The 17,578-nt window shown below is 45.2% G+C and overlaps 1 protein-coding gene across 1 annotated transcript; it reads right to left on the reverse strand.

The window, feature by feature from the left end:
• Positions 1-12,953: 12,953 nt before the first annotated feature.
• LOC142931293 (uncharacterized) lies at positions 12,954-17,069 on the reverse strand. The gene is made up of 3 exons (XM_076075033.1): positions 17,062-17,069; positions 15,732-16,182; positions 12,954-14,198 (listed from the first exon to the last, which is right to left on the reverse strand). Exons 1-3 carry the CDS (start codon positions 17,067-17,069, stop codon positions 14,007-14,009), a joined length of 651 nt encoding a protein of 216 aa, XP_075931148.1. The 3' UTR covers positions 12,954-14,006.
• Between the last annotated feature and the right edge of the window lie 509 nt (positions 17,070-17,578).

Consider the following 17,578-nt stretch of genomic DNA (forward strand, 5'->3'; position numbering starts at 1 on the left):
TCTTGTTCATGTTTTTGTTTTTTGTTTGTTGCGGTTGCACCTGATTCAAGAGCCGAATGGCTCACAGGGCTATACCAAATAAATGGAACTATGAACTATGTGTGAGCCGATTCCACAGTTTAGGGACCGCGGCGTTTTTTGCCTACACAATTATATATATAATAAGGCGTCCATACAAAATGTAAATTGCCTTAAAGTAGCGAATTAATTGATGCCAATTTTTATACTGGCATGCATTGTCACCGGATCTGAGTACGTGTGCAAAATGTGGAATTGATTGGACAACGGGAAGTGGACCAAATTTTGATTACAAGATTTGACCACGACAAACAGAGGAATCAAGTTAATTAAAACCGTTGAAAAAGGGACGAATTGTTAAGCTTCTAAATAATTATTGTACATTTGCATGTAACACTCTAAAAATAATTCCTGCATAGTAAATGCAACTTAAAATAAAGTAACATATAAAGAAATAAATCCGTTTTGTTTTCGTTACCTTGAGTCCTGATGCTGGCTTGGTTGTGTAGGCGAATTTAATGGTTAATTAAAAGATAGTGACGCAAGCGAGTGTGGTGAAGGGCACCTTTCAGGAAACTTTTCTTGAAATCTTTCTGGAGAGATTGGTCGGGTTGGCTCTGGCTCTCTTTCAACATTCATGAAAAACCTATCAAGGGAAACTTGGACAGAGGCCATATTATTTTGTTCATATATCTTTAAATACAGTGGAAACTCAACCCATCACTGCCAACTCTAGAGACATTGGTGAATCTATATAAGTTAAAGCTTTCGTGACTGCAGTAATTCATATTATTAGCTCTTTCGGTAAAGTCACGTTGAAGGAAAACAATAATATATATAAAACAATAAAAATTCTCACGACGTTTCGACCATAACGCAAACGGTCATCATCAGGTGTGAAAAACCAACGGCAAGAAACATTTGGCGTGTTGCATTTATTTATTTTTTAACGGTGCATTTATTCATTTATTTAATCAATAGTTCACGCTTACGGTGGCTTTCAGACAGCATGCATTAATTTTTCGTCTCCCCCCCTCCTCTTTTCAGAACATAGATGGACTCGTCCTTCTAAACAAACTGTCAAATCGCTATCCGTGGCGCTAACGTTTTTTTAAATAAATACAAACACCGTTTGAAAATAAATAAATGCAAACCGCCACTTCTTTCAAATGTTTCTTGCCGTTGGTTTTCACACCTGATGATGACCGTTTGCGTTATGGTCGAAACGTCGTGAGAATTTTTATTGTTTTATATATTTTTTATTGTTTTATTGTTTCCCTTCAACGTGACTTTACCGAAAGAGCTAAGAATATGAATCAGAATCAGAAAGGGTTTTATTCGCCATGAAAGTTCACACCGACACGGAATTTACTTTGGCAGGATGGTGCATACATTCAACATATAGGAATCTAAAATCTTAAATAAGTTTTAAACAAGTCTTACTGTAATAATAAGGGTTAAAAGTCTAACTAACACCAAGGGGCTGAAGTATATAAAATTGAATAAATATCGAATATAAAATAGCTTTAAGATATAATTTAAAAATAAAAAATACAAATAGGTTAACATAGTTAATTTTCGATTTAAAGCTTTCGTGACTGCAATGATTCATCTTCTTTGGTTCTTTCGGTAAAGTCACGTAGAATGAGAATAAAATAATAAATTGATAAAATAAAATAACACAATAATATTCTCACGACGTTTCGGCCACAACACAAGCGGCCTTCATCAGGTGAAGGGAGCGAGACTGTCTGGTAGGACAGCGCTGGAGTGAGAGAGCCACGTTCAGATCACGGCTTTTAAGCTGTGTGAGAGGAACAAAGAGCCTTGACGAAGGAATTAGCATAAAATTTAGCATTGAAATGGCTGAATGATTAGCTTGTGACTGGTCACAGAAATAGCTATGTTAAAAGTTAAAGCATACACATCCGCAGAGGCACCCATTGTTAAAAGGAATTAGCATAGAATTTAGCATTGAAATAGCTAAATTAAGGCATTCGCTTGTAACTGCTACAGAAATAGTTACGTTGAAGTCAGAGCATACACATTCACCGAGGCACTTAGTACAAATCAAAACAGGAGAATTTAGCATTGAAATAACTAGGCGAATTTAGCATTGAAATAACTGGGTGATTTGCTAGTGACTGGTCACAGAAATGACTACACATCTGAGCTATTCACAGTACTATATAGTGAACCAATAAAAACTAAAATATAAATTACCTTCATGTTATCAATAAACTCTATATTCTCCAATCAGCTAAGCTACCAACCATAAGTCGTTATATATCACAATGCTATATGGCGAAAAAATGGGTGGATTCTTACCCTCAAATTTCCGTACCACGGATAGCTACGGGCCCCGTTCAGACGGACGAGTTCGTCCATGGTCGGAACAGAGGAGGAGGAGAGAGACAGCTGCGAAGCCCTAGTATACTCCATGTTGTAAACCATACCATTAACCGTGGTGTGAGAGGTATTAAGAGGCAATGCTGGCGAAAGAGCTGCGGTCTGAAGGTCATCGTAAAATTACAATTAATTAAGAACAGAAATGATTTAACACATCTTTCCAGTGGTTACTAAGCCTGAATCCATCTTCTCGGTTGAAATTGTCTCTGTGCTTGTATATGTGAATGGCCTCATGAACGAATCTCTCATGGTAGCCAGTTGGTTTGCAAAGAACCTCCGTCTTGGAGAAGTCAATGTCATGTGAGCCCACTGAATTGTAACAGTGATCTGCCACGGCAGAGGAGTTCGTCTTACCGTGTTTCAAGTCTGCTTTATGTTCGCGGATGCGGTCCGAGATATGTCTTTTGGTTTCTCCAATGTAGCTACTGCCACAGAGGCACTTTAGTTTGTAAACGCCCGGGTACTGTATGTCTGGAAGAGCATCTTTTACAGATGGAACTAAATCACGGATTTTGTGTACTGTGTTGAATCGGACCTGGATCTTGTGTTTATTCAGGATTTTGGAGATCTTTTTAGTGACCCCTGCAATGTAGGGTAAGGTGATGGTTTTGAGTGGCTCCACAAGAGGATCCTTCTTCATGACTGGAGTGATGGCTTTGCGGATTGTGTAGTCGGAGTAGCCATTAGCCCTGAGAGCCTGGTGTACGTGCTTGAGTTCACTGGTAATGTGTTCCTGGTCGGAAATGCATTGGGCTCTATGGTATAGAGTCTTGATGAGGCAGTTCTTCTGGGATGGATGGTGGTGGGAATCCGGTTTCAAGTAAGCATCTGTATGGGTAGCTTTCCTGTAGACAGAGTGGCTCATTGAACCATCATGTCTCCTTTTAATTAAGACATCCAGAAAGGGTAGTTTGCCATCTTTTTCGACCTCCATGGTAAATCTGATGGCTGGGTGTATGGAATTGATGTGGTCGCGGAATTGGTCTAGAGCAGGCTGGCCATGTGGCCAGATGACAAAGGTGTCATCAACGTACCTCTTCCATAAGGTCGGGCGTAGAGTGGCAGTCTGGATGGCGTCAGTTTCAAATTTTTCCATGAATACGTTGGCTACAACCGGAGATAGGGGGGAGCCCATTGGGGTGCCCTCAGTTTGTTTGTAGAAAGTTCCATTCCAGGTGAAGTATGTGTTGGTTAAGCAATGTCTCACCAGGGGGGGTACATCAGTATGCAGTCCTTGATGAACCAGGTCTTCAATGATAGCGATGGTGTCAGGTACCGGGACTTTGGTGAACAAGGACACCACATCAAAACTGACAAGCAGGTCGTTTGGGGACAGGGAAATGTCTTTGATTGTCGATACCAGGTGAGTAGAATTTAGTACCGCAGAGGTGGTTTTTCCAGTGAAAGGTTGCAGTATATCAGCCAGAAAACGTGCCAGTTTGTAGGTGGGGGAGCTGATAGTCGAGACGATGGGACGAAGGGGTGTATCTTCTTTGTGTATCTTTGGAAGGCCATATAATCTTGGTGGTCTGGCAGCAGAGGGTTTCAACAAGAACTGTTTGTTCTCATCAATTAATGCTGTTGAATCAGAGATAATTTTGTTCGTTTTGGTGACCAGGCTGTTGGTGGGATCTCTTTTTATTTTTGTATAGCTGCCATCGTTGAGTAGTTCTTGAATTTTGTTGTTATATTCTGTTTTGTCCATGATGACAGTGGCATTGCCTTTGTCGGCTGAGAGAACGACAATATCATCCCTCTTTTTTAATTGAGATAATTCAAAACGTTCGTCTTTGCTGATGTTGCTAGGTGGCAACTTAGCGTTTTTGAGGGTTGCAGCGATTTCAGATCTTGCTACGTCTGCAGAGATGTGACTCAAGCCCTTGAGTGCAACGTCGACATGGGCAATGATATCATTAACCGGTAAGTGTTTCGGTGTGACAGCAAAGTTTAGACCTTTAGCTAAAACGGATTTCAGACCGTCAGAAATGGAACTGTTACTGCGATTAATTACGACTTTGTTGACGTCTATCTTTTCGGTGTGTGGATCCGATTTTTTGCTGGAGAGGTGATTGAATTTGTAAATCAAATTGTCCCTACATTTGTTCGACATAGTGGCAGCCGAAGAGGTAGTCATATTGTCTACATGTTCCCAATCCGATGTAGACATTGTTGCTGTCAATTTTAAGTGTGATTTGTAGAGTGTCTTGTCTAACTCGGGATAAGAAGGCTCAACTAATCGAGTCTCTCACCTTTCTGAAGAGATGCCGCGACTCTAATGTAATACCAACCGCATTTACACTAACCTCTGCTGTTGCAACTTCTCTCAATGCAAAACGAATTCTAGCTAGAACTAGCTTCGCTCTTATCTCGGAAAAAATCAGACTTACACGCACCGAACTCGATCAGTTAGACAAGACACTCTACAAATCACACTTAAAATTGACAGCAACAATGTCTACATCGGATTGGGAACATGTAGACAATATGACTACCTCTTCGGCTGCCACTATGTCGAACAAATGTAGGGACAATTTGATTTACAAATTCAATCACCTCTCCAGCAAAAAATCGGATCCACACACCGAAAAGATAGACGTCAACAAAGTCGTAATTAATCGCAGTAACAGTTCCATTTCTGACGGTCTGAAATCCGTTTTAGCTAAAGGTCTAAACTTTTCTGTCACACCGAAACACTTACCGGTTAATGATATCATTGCCCATGTCGACGTTGCACTCAAGGGCTTGAGTCACATCTCTGCAGACGTAGCAAGATCTGAAATCGCTGCAACCCTCAAAAACGCTAAGTTGCCACCTAGCAACATCAGCAAAGACGAACGTTTTGAATTATCTCAATTAAAAAAGAGGGATGATATTGTCGTTCTCTCAGCCGACAAAGACAATGCCACTGTCATCATGGACAAAACAGAATATAACAACAAAATTCAAGAACTACTCAACGATGGCAGCTATACAAAAATAAAAAGAGATCCCACCAACAGCCTGGTCACCAAAACGAACAAAATTATCTCTGATTCAACAGCATTAATTGATGAGAACAAACAGTTCTTGTTGAAACCCTCTGCTGCCAGACCACCAAGATTATATGGCCTTCGAAAGATACACAAAGAAGATACACCCCTTTGTCCCATCGTCTCGACTATCAGCTCCCCCACCTACAAACTGGCACGTTTTCTGGCTGATATACTGCAACCTTTCACTGGAAAAACCACCTCTGCGGTACTAAATTCTACTCACCTGGTATCGACAATCAAAGACATTTCCCTGTCCCCAAACGACCTGCTTGTCAGTTTTGATGTGGTGTCCTTGTTCACCAAAGTCCCGGTACCTGACACCATCGCTATCATTGAAGACCTGGTTCATCAAGGACTGCATACTGATGTACCCCCCCTGGTGAGACATTGCTTAACCAACACATACTTCACCTGGAATGGAACTTTCTACAAACAAACTGAGGGCACCCCAATGGGCTCCCCCCTATCTCCGGTTGTAGCCAACGTATTCATGGAAAAATTTGAAACTGACGCCATCCAGACTGCCACTCTACGCCCGACCTTATGGAAGAGGTACGTTGATGACACCTTTGTCATCTGGCCACATGGCCAGCCTGCTCTAGACCAATTCCGCGACCACATCAATTCCATACACCCAGCCATCAGATTTACCATGGAGGTCGAAAAAGATGGCAAACTACCCTTTCTGGATGTCTTAATTAAAAGGAGACATGATGGTTCAATGAGCCACTCTGTCTACAGGAAAGCTACCCATACAGATGCTTACTTGAAACCGGATTCCCACCACCATCCATCCCAGAAGAACTGCCTCATCAAGACTCTATACCATAGAGCCCAATGCATTTCCGACCAGGAACACATTACCAGTGAACTCAAGCACGTACACCAGGCTCTCAGGGCTAATGGCTACTCCGACTACACAATCCGCAAAGCCATCACTCCAGTCATGAAGAAGGATCCTCTTGTGGAGCCACTCAAAACCATCACCTTACCCTACATTGCAGGGGTCACTAAAAAGATCTCCAAAATCCTGAATAAACACAAGATCCAGGTCCGATTCAACACAGTACACAAAATCCGTGATTTAGTTCCATCTGTAAAAGATGCTCTTCCAGACATACAGTACCCGGGCGTTTACAAACTAAAGTGCCTCTGTGGCAGTAGCTACATTGGAGAAACCAAAAGACATATCTCGGACCGCATCCGCGAACATAAAGCAGACTTGAAACACGGTAAGACGAACTCCTCTGCCGTGGCAGATCACTGTTACAATTCAGTGGGCTCACATGACATTGACTTCTCCAAGACGGAGGTTCTTTGCAAACCAACTGGCTACCATGAGAGATTCGTTCATGAGGCCATTCACATATACAAGCACAGAGACAATTTCAACCGAGAAGATGGATTCAGGCTTAGTAACCACTGGAAAGATGTGTTAAATCATTTCTGTTCTTAATTAATTGTAATTTTACGATGACCTTCAGACCGCAGCTCTTTCGCCAGCATTGCCTCTTAATACCTCTCACACCACGGTTAATGGTATGGTTTACAACATGGAGTATACTAGGGCTTCGCAGCTGTCTCTCTCCTCCTCCTCTGTTCCGACCATGGACGAACTCGTCCGTCTGAACGGGGCCCGTAGCTATCCGTGGTACGGAAATTTGAGGGTAAGAATCCACCCATTTTTTCGCCATATAGCATTGTGATATATAACGACTTATGGTTGGTAGCTTAGCTGATTGGAGAATATAGAGTTTATTGATAACATGAAGGTAATTTATATTTTAGTTTTTATTGGTTCACTATATAGTACTGTGAATAGCTCAGATGTGTAGTCATTTCTGTGACCAGTCACTAGCAAATCACCCAGTTATTTCAATGCTAAATTCGCCTAGTTATTTCAATGCTAAATTCTCCTGTTTTGATTTGTACTAAGTGCCTCGGTGAATGTGTATGCTCTGACTTCAACGTAACTATTTCTGTAGCAGTTACAAGCGAATGCCTTAATTTAGCTATTTCAATGCTAAATTCTATGCTAATTCCTTTTAACAATGGGTGCCTCTGCGGATGTGTATGCTTTAACTTTTAACATAGCTATTTCTGTGACCAGTCACAAGCTAATCATTCAGCCATTTCAATGCTAAATTTTATGCTAATTCCTTCGTCAAGGCTCTTTGTTCCTCTCACACAGCTTAAAAGCCGTGATCTGAACGTGGCTCTCTCACTCCAGCGCTGTCCTACCAGACAGTCTCGCTCCCTTCACCTGATGAAGGCCGCTTGTGTTGTGGCCGAAACGTCGTGAGAATATTATTGTGTTATTTTATTTTATCAATTTATTATTTTATTCTCATTCTACGTGACTTTACCGAAAGAACCAAAGAAGATAACATAGTTAATATCGGAAAGGTGTCATTATGTAGATAAAATGTAGAATCTACATGAGTTAGGATTTTGAACCTCAAAAATAGTCAAGCCAGCTTCAAAATACCGGAAATCTTTTTCTCAGTGACGTCAGCTTAATCTGTAAACTCTTCTGCCTCCAGTTACATGAGATCCTCATTGGTCCTATCTTGTGAATGAACTTTATCGGCCTCAATCTCCTGCTCAATTTGCTTTCCCAATCCAACGATTTTTGTCAATGACTGTGGACATTGTTTCCTCAACCCCCCTGAAATAATTCACATATTGAGAGCAAAGCTTTTTCCAAACACCATTCATGTTTGTCTGCTGCACCTCATTCCAAGGCCCTGGAATGAGGGGACTGCCCACATACAACAACAGCAGCCACTATAAATTGGCCAGGCAGGTGCTTTCTTTTGGTGGGCAGAGTGATGGCAATGCCACAACTCTTCGTGGCAACCCTGTAGGTTCAGCCACCCGTGCACTTGCTTTGGTCAGGAGGTACAGATACAGGAAGTGAGACATATCGACAGAGACACACAGACACGGACACGGAGCTGCCAGGCACGGTTCGTCCCCCCTAGGCACGTTGGGGCGCTGCCCCAACCAACTAGCTGGAGAAGATTAAATTATTTCTCAAATAAAAAATATACTTTTATATGAATCTATTTATTTTGATTTAAAGCTTTCGTGACTGCAGTAATTCATATTCTTAGCTCTTTCGGTAACATGATGCCTTGAATAAAGGTGTCAGTTTTTGTGCCAGTTAAAAGGGTAAAACCTATTCCTAAAATAAATATTGTTTTATATATTTTATTGTTTCCCTTCAACGTGACGTTACCGAAAGAGCTAAGAATATAAATCGTCTCGTGTTTAAAAATGATTGTTTCAACGTGAATTGCTTAAGGAAGGTAACATTTTAAGTTCGCATTTGAAACCGCTGCATAGCCACAGTGTGATTTGTGCCTCGGGGAGGTCTCGGGGCGGCTGTGAAGGCGTCCGAGTGAGAGGTTTCCCACTTCAGTCGTTGCCATTCGCTTCTAATTTCAGCCACTGCTTTTGACACCCATTCAGGGCGGTGAATAAGACGCACGTGGCTGCAGTGAGACGATGTCACAACGCTCGGTGGCACTGCGAAAATATTTAATAGAGCAGCAGGTCACGGCTTTTGGCAGTGTCAAAGGGTTGTTGTTGTAGTGTGGACTTGAGAGGGTAATGGGGACAGCATTTGAGTGTTTTGTTGTTTTGTGTCGTATTGTTTATGAATGCCCACCGTTGCGAGATAGGACAGTTCAAGAAGTACTTTCACGGGGGTACCGATAACATGACGAGCTTTTCTTCATGAGAACGCCACCATTACAGGCGTCACTCACGGCAGCCCCACCTCGTGGACATGTCACGAGCCGCCTCTAGCAGCTGCACAAACACAACAACCGCCATTCGCCACTAAGTGGCGGTGACGTCACCACGACGCTTGTGCCAGGCCATGTGCACCATGAGGCCATGAGGCACGGATACACAAACGCAGAGACGCAGCGATTTAATGGATGAACGAGCTTTCTAAATCTCGTTTCAATGGTCACTTTTATTCAATAAACTATGTTCAATGAGTTTAAGACGTAGGCTTTCGCGACCAATATTATCCATGATAAAGGTTTTGTTTTGGGTGGCGTAAATATCAATGCGTCGTGAAACCCGCACAAGTTATGCATATTCCCAGTTGTTTTCTCCAGTCGTGCATTCTCCCTCACGCACTTAGCCAGCTCGTTGTAGGCAACTTTTATTTTACACTCGAATTAATCTGGAGCTGTGCCCTCTACCAGAAGAAACTCGACTCCCAGAGACCACTCTCGGTTGATGGTGGTGAAGAAGCCAAGGCTGTCGGTCCCTTACGTAATTAATACTGCAACAACAAGGAGACACGTGAGTTGGTTGTCATTGGTGGTTATTGGCAGTGGAAGGCAGCGTGTCTTGCTGCCTCAGAGAGAAGAGAAAGGCGCTGGAATGCGACGAGAAAAAAAACTGCCCTGCAACTTCAAACTCGCAAACGATTGTCACCAGCGGCCATCTTACGTGAGGGAAGCGTCGCCCGTTGTGGTGAACGGGAAATCCGGCGATGACGTCTTCAACACGCCCCTCCACCTCCCCCCGTTTGCCCCCCCCCCCCCCCACCGTTAACCTTCCCGCTATCGCTAGGGGCGCTGCGCGAGACGCTTGCGAGGCAAATAAATAAATAATAAGGGCGCGGCTCGGCCTGTGACGTCATTTATCCGGTTTGGGGGCGGGGTCAGCGCGTCACATCCGGCGATGACGTCGCTATCGTCACAGGCTTAATGCACACGTGACGCTCACACGCGAGTCTCACACCTGAACTGGCTTCGCGTTGGCAACACGTCGTGGCAAGATGCTGCTCCTGCATGTAGTCATACCGTTTGTCGCGTTGCTCTTGATTCACTTTCCAGACTGGTTGACTACAAAGGAGTAGGCAGTGTCAACTACCCGACTCCATTGGTCACAAAGCCCAACATAGACCCCTTGCCATGCGTTGTGTCACAGCAGCTCATGGCCATTGCGATAGTGATGATGGCTGTGATCCAGATATTCCTGTGGCGACGTTGGAGCTGTAACCTATCCAACACCCAGCGTTACAGCACCATGCTGTGCGAGGAAAACGTGAAGCTGCGTCAAAGAAGACGCACGGTGGAAGACGACAACGCATTCCTTAAGTTCAGGGAGGCGGAGACGCGTAAAGACAATGAGGCGTTGCGTCTAGAGATACTGCTTCGGGATAACGCAATGGTGCTGAATCAACAGATGCTGTGTGAACAGAACTGGCTCGTAAAGAAGGAGAATCAACGGCTGCGTCACGAGAACGAGAAGCTGATTCGTGCCGCAGCCCCCCACGCCACCACGGCCAACGTCTCCGCCAATGCCGCCGACGCTCCCACCGCCGCGAACGCCGACGCCGATGACGCCACCACCGCCGCTATCACGACTAACGAGGAGACCTCCTTTGCTGCCACAGCCAACACCACATCGTCCACCAATGCCGCAGACGCTCCCACCGCCTCGAACGCCGACGCTGATGACGCTACCGCCTCCATCGCCGCCACTGACACCCCCACCGCCAACGTCACCAACAAGACCAAGAAGCTTAAATTTCGATGTCTCAGAAACTTCTTTCGTAAACGCTTCAATTTGACACGTTTAAGAGCCCGAATAAAAACATCACCCACATAAAGGCAAAAGACAAAGGACCCCCGTATAGCCTTAACAGACTGTTTGGATAATGCCTGTTAGCAAGGACGTATGACGTACACGACCACTCCTCACACACATGGACGCACACACACGCACGTGCCTGACTTACTAATGGGTTCTGTTCCCGAGGACCCTTCGTAAGTCGAATGGTTTGTCAGTCGGGAAGCAATAATGTACTGTATTTAAATGCACATATCCGTCGGTGTCATAAAATGTGTTATGGTTAAACAAAAAAAGGGAAGCACTGTTAAGCTTATAAATAAGAATTATTGTATATTTGCATGTAACACTCTAAAAAATGTACTGTATGGCAAATACAACTTAAAATAAAGTAACATGAAAATAAATTCGTTTTGTTTTCGTTACCTTGAGTCCTGATGCTGGCTTGGTTGTGTAGGAGAAATTAATTGTTAATTAAAAGAAGAATTTTGATTTAAAGCTTTGGTGACTGCAGTAATTCATATTCTTAGCTCTGTCGGTAAAGTCACGTTGATGGGAAACAATAAAGTAATAATATATATATAAAACAATAAAAATTCTCACGACGTTTCGACTGCAACACAAGCAGTCATCATCAGCTATGAAAACCAACGGCAAGAACATTTTCACACCTGATGATGACCGTTTCTGTTATGGTCGAAACGTCGTGAGAATTTTGATTGTTTTATACATATTTTGTTTCCCTTCAACGTGACTTTACCGAAAGAACCAAGAATATGAATCACTGCAGTCACGAAAGCTTTAAATAAAAAAATAAAGGTTTTGTTTTGGGTGGCGTAAATATCAATACGTCGTGAAACCCGCACAAGTTGTGCATATTCCCAGTTGTTTTCTCCAGTCGTGCATCCTCCCTCACGCACTTAGCCAGCTCGTTGTAGGCAACTTTTATTTTACACTCGAACTAATCTGGAGCTGTGCCCTCTACCAGAAGAAACTCGACTCCCATAGACCACTCTCGGTTGATGGTGGTGAAGAAGCCAAGGCTGTCGGTCCCTCAGGTAATTAATACTGCAACAACAACAAGGAGACACGTGAGTTGGTTGTCATTGGTGGTTATTGGCAGTGGACGCCCGTGTGTCTTGCTGCCTCAGAGAGAAGAGAAAGGCGCTGGAATGCGACAAGAGAAAAAACTGCCCTGCAACTTCAAACTCGCAAACGATTGTCACCAGCGGCCATCTTACGTGAGGAAAGCGTCGCCCGTTGTTGTGAACGGGAAAGCCGGCGATGACGTCTTCAACACGCCCCCCCCCCTTCACCTTTCCCTCCCCCCACGCCGTGAGGGGACACAGGGATTGGCAAAAGCGAGAAACTTTTCCCTGTGTAAGATGGCCGACAGCAACGCGTACATCGCGGCAGCGCTCCCGACCCCCCCTACCGTCCCCCCACCCCCCACCGTTATTCTCCCCGCTACCGCTAGGGGCACGGCACGAAAAACCGCTTGAGTTAAAATAAATAAATAAGGCGCACCTCGGTCTGTGACGTCACAGACCCCATTTTTTTGGGGGGGGGGGGGGGGGGGTCAGCTGACGTGCCCGGCCGGTGTCAGATTCTAACCGCATCACATCCGGCGATGACGTCACATTCGTCACAGGATAAATACACGTGAGAGGGCGATGGTGCTGCATCCACAGATGCTGCATGAGGAGAGCCGGCTCGTAGAGAAGGAGAATCAACGGCTGCGTCACGAGAATGAGAAGCTGATTCGTGCCGCAGCCGTCAACGTCAGCACCTCCACCAATGTCACGGACACTCCCAACGCCGCGAACGCCAACACCAACAACGCCATCACCACGATGCCAACACCGCCGCCACTAATGCCATTGCCAAGACGAATAAACTTTCATTTTTATGGCTCAGAAACCTCTTTCATTCAACTATTTCATTTTAAAAGTTAAAAAGCCCGAATTAAAACATCACACACAAAGGCAAAAGACAAAGAACCCCCGCATAGCCTTCACAGACTGTTTGGACAAGGGCTGTTAGCAAGAACGTATAACCTACACGACCGCTCCTCACACAAAGACAAAGATCCCCCGTTTTGCCTTAACAGACTGTAGGGGCAAGTGCTGTTAGCGAGCACCTATGAAGGCCGAAATGGTACACGAGTGGGTGGGTGGCCAGCACCACGCCCGACTGCCTTTGTCTCCCCAGTGGCGATGTTTACACCGCACCAGGTACTCATTTGAGGCTGAGTCGACCTAGGGGAGGCCCGGGACCGGTTCAGATAATCGCCACTGGTGTTGGCCGTGAGAGGGAATCGAACCCGGGTCGCCAGGTTCATAGCGCAGCGCGCTAACCGCTACACTATTGCTCCCCACACATGGACACACACATGGACACACACACACACACAAGTGGCTGACTTACTAATGGGTTCTGTTCCTGAACAGCCTTTATAAGTCGAATGGTTCGTAAGTCGAGACGCGATAATTAAGTGTATTTAAATGCACATACCTGTAAGTGTTATAAAATGTGTTATGGTTAAACAAAAAAGGGAAGCATTGTTAGGCATAAAAAACAATAATTGTACATTTGCCTGTAACACTGTAAAAAATATACTGTATGGGGAATACAACTCAAAATAAAGTTTCGTTAAAATAAATGAATCCGATTTGTTTTCGTTACCTTGAGTCTAGTCACGTGGTAACACTGTGGTGGTATTGTGAGTAATGTATCACGTGGTAACACTGTGGGGGTATTGTGAGTAATGTATCACGTGGTAACACTGACAGCCGCTTTAGGGGGTATTTGGCCTACTCTTTCACACGCTTTCCCCCACGATGTGCGACCTGCCGATCGATTAACCGCTCTAGTCGGCATGTAACAATCGCTTTTAATTCCTCGCCTAACAACACTCGCTCATTCGTATGACACACACGGCAACGCTCAAGTGTCCCACCAGGCGAATGTGCTCACGTAAGGTGGAAAGCCAGGGAAGGGGGGAGGATGGGACAAGGGTGGCGACGGGTAGGCCCACGGTGGGACGCTCTGCTTCTGCTTGTGACCCTTCTTCCATGCTCCGTGCCCACCCTTGGGTCTGCCTGGCATCTCGTAGTCGTCGGCGGAGGGGGCACTCTCCTGCGGCGTCGGCACACACACGGGAACGCACATCGGAGAGACGCTTTCGCGCGATTCTGCATTCCTTAAATGACTACGGCTTGACCTCGTATAACGGACCATGCTCATAACGACAGCCCGTTTATTACGAGCATAGCTGCAGTGGCGTTAATTCTCGTGTCGATTCGCATACTTCCACACAGCGTCCGGGTTACCTTAGCCACCCTACATATATAACGATCGTGCTCGCTGCCAAGCATCCAATCATTGATGGGTTTTTCTTTTGTATTCTATGAATAATGTACACATGTACCTGCCTGTATGTCATGTTTTAATTTAGCATTTGTTTAGGATGCCTGTTCAAATAAACCATTACAAATACACAGCGACACATTGACGCTGTCACGTGTTTCCTCAAGGTCCAGTTTAAGTTTTCATTCCAGGTTCGCTAGTGGTTCGTTCTAAAGAGGTAATATCTGTATTTACATAACATTACATATGGGCCTTCAAACTACGCACTGCATTGATGGCACAGCATGTACTTCCACAATGACAGAGATCCCCCGCATAGCCTTTAACAGACTGTTGGGGCAAATGCTGTTTGAGAGCATCTATTAATGCCGGCACGGCACGCGATGGAGATGGTTGGCCAGCACAATGCTTGGCTGCCCTTGTTTCCTCAAATGTGGATATTTACACACAGCACCAGGTGACTATTTAAGGCTGAGGCAACCTACGGGAGGCACAGCAAAAGATTAAATATTAGCCACTGTCATTGGTCGAACTCAAGTTGCCGGGTTCGGGGCGTAGTGCACTGAACCGCACCATCACTGTACTTCCAATGGCACACGTAAAAGACAAAGATCTTCTTGAATTATAAACCACGTGGCAGACGAGTTTGTAATCTGACTTAAAAATCAATCGAAATAGCCTTCATGAAACGGGTTTTCTTCATGTTTTTACTTCTCTTCAAATGCAATGCATTTGGTTCAACGACACTCCACATCTTTAATTCCCCACGCAGAAAAAAATCTTCGTCTTGCTAATCAACCTACTCGTATTGTTACGCTGCAACAGAAGGGCACCTCCTCACCTCCACCCTCGGTAACATGGCCGAATAAAACATCGGGCTGGGTCCACGTCCTGGCGAGAGCCACGTAGCTGCCAACGTTTAGGGGTTAGGCTGCTTTTCTTCACAAATGTATCAAAAGCTTCCTTTCCACCACAATGAAAGAATTATGCCATAATTTACAGCCCTTCATGAAACCATCTTGACAGATGAAGGTCTCACCATGCCGTATTGGGTCATGGGGGGGAGATGTTTGACCATACATCGCCATTTTGGTTTGTGCATGATGGTCAATGTGGTCCCAGGACTGGTTTTGAAAAGTTACAAGTTTAAGCCTTGGGGGAGGGGGGGGGGTCGGGTTTTTGCACCACTGGCTCACAGCAAATGAACATTTGCCCCATTGCATGTTTTGAGCAGGAAAGGCAGCTCAACTCTCAACGAATCCCTTCATCCGAATCCATCACAACCCCGCCGCCCCGACTCACCTTGCTGGCCCGGGACGCTGAGTCGGCGTCATAGCTCGCGGCCGCGTCACTCTCTCCGCCGGCGCCGGCGGCAGACTCCGCCGCTGGCGGCAGAAGATCGGCGAGCTTCAGCTCATCCTCGTTGCCGTGGCCCGTGAAGACCACGACGCAGGTGCCGGCGCTGGCGTCCACCGACTTGATCGTGGCGTCGTAGACCACGCCGTCCTCGGACCAAGCAGCCTGGCACAGGTCGCCCGGCCTCCACTGGCACGCGAGAGGTTGGCACAGAGACGGGCAACGATTGACCCCGTCTAGCCGACGCGTGCCACTGGAGCAAGCGCTGTTGGCACACCTACGGAGGACGGCATGGCGCAACAAGGCGGCGATGCGGCCAGCACCACGCCTGGCTGCCTCGAGTCTCCACAAAGTAAACCGCTGTAGTCTGCGCTCCACCAAGGGAAGAAAAGCAAAACTGCATTAACTCTCTCCTGAAGAGCTCCCGTGGCTGGAAGACCTCGACATCGGCATTTAGCTGAGGAAAATTGCCATCCGCAGGACTGTGTATGCTTACGTAGAATTTGTGTTCCTTGTTCTCAGTGTTGTCGCAGCGGGGAACACACAAAGGGACCGTTTGGCTAACCATCAAACTTTTGGCTCGATTTTTCACTGTGCACTTTCAGATTCGCTTCTGCGGCCATCTAGAACGCTCTTCCTTTCCGATATTAAGAAGCCACTGGAGCTATGCACTTTTACATCTAGACTGAAAACTAATTTCTTTAGAACTGATTTTTGTCTTCAGTTTCTTGTACTTCCCCTGCACTTCTGACTAGCGCGGTTGGCTATGTACGGTGCAAAACGTCGTGAGAATTTTAGTGTTTTATTTGCATTATTTTATTATTTCCCTTCTACGTGACTTTACCGAAAGAACCAAGAATATTGTGCGAAAGTAATTCAACATACATACATGAGAATCTTTATTTAGACTGGAGGAATTCGATGAGCTATGAAGCTCATTTTCCCAGATGGTCCAGAATGGGGAGCTCAGCAAAGTACAACAGCAAACAATACAAATGAAATGATAGGAGTGAAAAATAAAGAAAATGGTTAGCAAGTCACTAAATATAAACAAATAAATTTATTAATTACGGGAGTCCGATTTATCAAGCTTGGGCAAGGCAGCAAAAAACAACAAAACAGTCCCAGGCTACACCGAGATAACACCACACGGTAGCAGTCTCTCAATAAAATGTCACATTAACACTGAGTTCGAATCTGGCTACAACTCCAAATGGCTCACACGGTGGAGCCTAAACAGACTGAGAGTGGATTTCGGCAGAAGCAACTCTCTCACGAAATCATGGGTGGTTTCCACGCAAAAGAAGAATTTGATTATGATAATATGGCTTTCCCCTTTCTGGCAATAAAACTGAAAGGGGAAAACCCTATTATCATAATTTAATACTGGCAAAGGAGGTTTCATGAAATAATTTGCTTGTCAGGAGAAGCAAACCTCATGGACCTTCTCCCTGAGATTTCCCTGCAGCACTACAATGCCAAACACCAGAAGCGGTGGCCTGTGAAGAATATTGGTGAAAGGCCAATATAGGTTGGACAGCAGACACGACAAAGCGGACAACTATTAACATCACGCAGGTAATGGTCAAAGTTATAAATCACATTTGCAAATAAACGTGACAGCCACATCCAGAGCACCAGTAATCTTCTGCTTCAGGATATTTACCTTGTCGGAGGGCGACACGCTGCTCCTCTTGTGCCGTCTTCCGTGTCTTCGCCCGCTTGTTCACGGACTTTGTCTCCCCGTAGGTCTTGGGGCTCTCGCAAGTGGCGGTGCTATTTTTGAGCGCTGT

The sequence above is a fragment of the Petromyzon marinus genome, chromosome 52 (genome assembly GCF_048934315.1).
Source record: "Petromyzon marinus isolate PM22_M1 ecotype Great Lakes invasive population chromosome 52, UKy_Petmar_22M1.pri1.0, whole genome shotgun sequence".
Classification (NCBI taxonomy): domain Eukaryota; kingdom Metazoa; phylum Chordata; class Hyperoartia; order Petromyzontiformes; family Petromyzontidae; genus Petromyzon; species Petromyzon marinus.

Coding starts and splice junctions, on each gene's coding strand:
- LOC142931293 (XM_076075033.1), bottom strand. Junction 14,199..15,731: donor CAGCGTCCCGGGCCAGCAAG/GTGAGTCGGGGC, acceptor CCGACGCCGCAG/GAGAGTGCCCCCTCCGCCGA.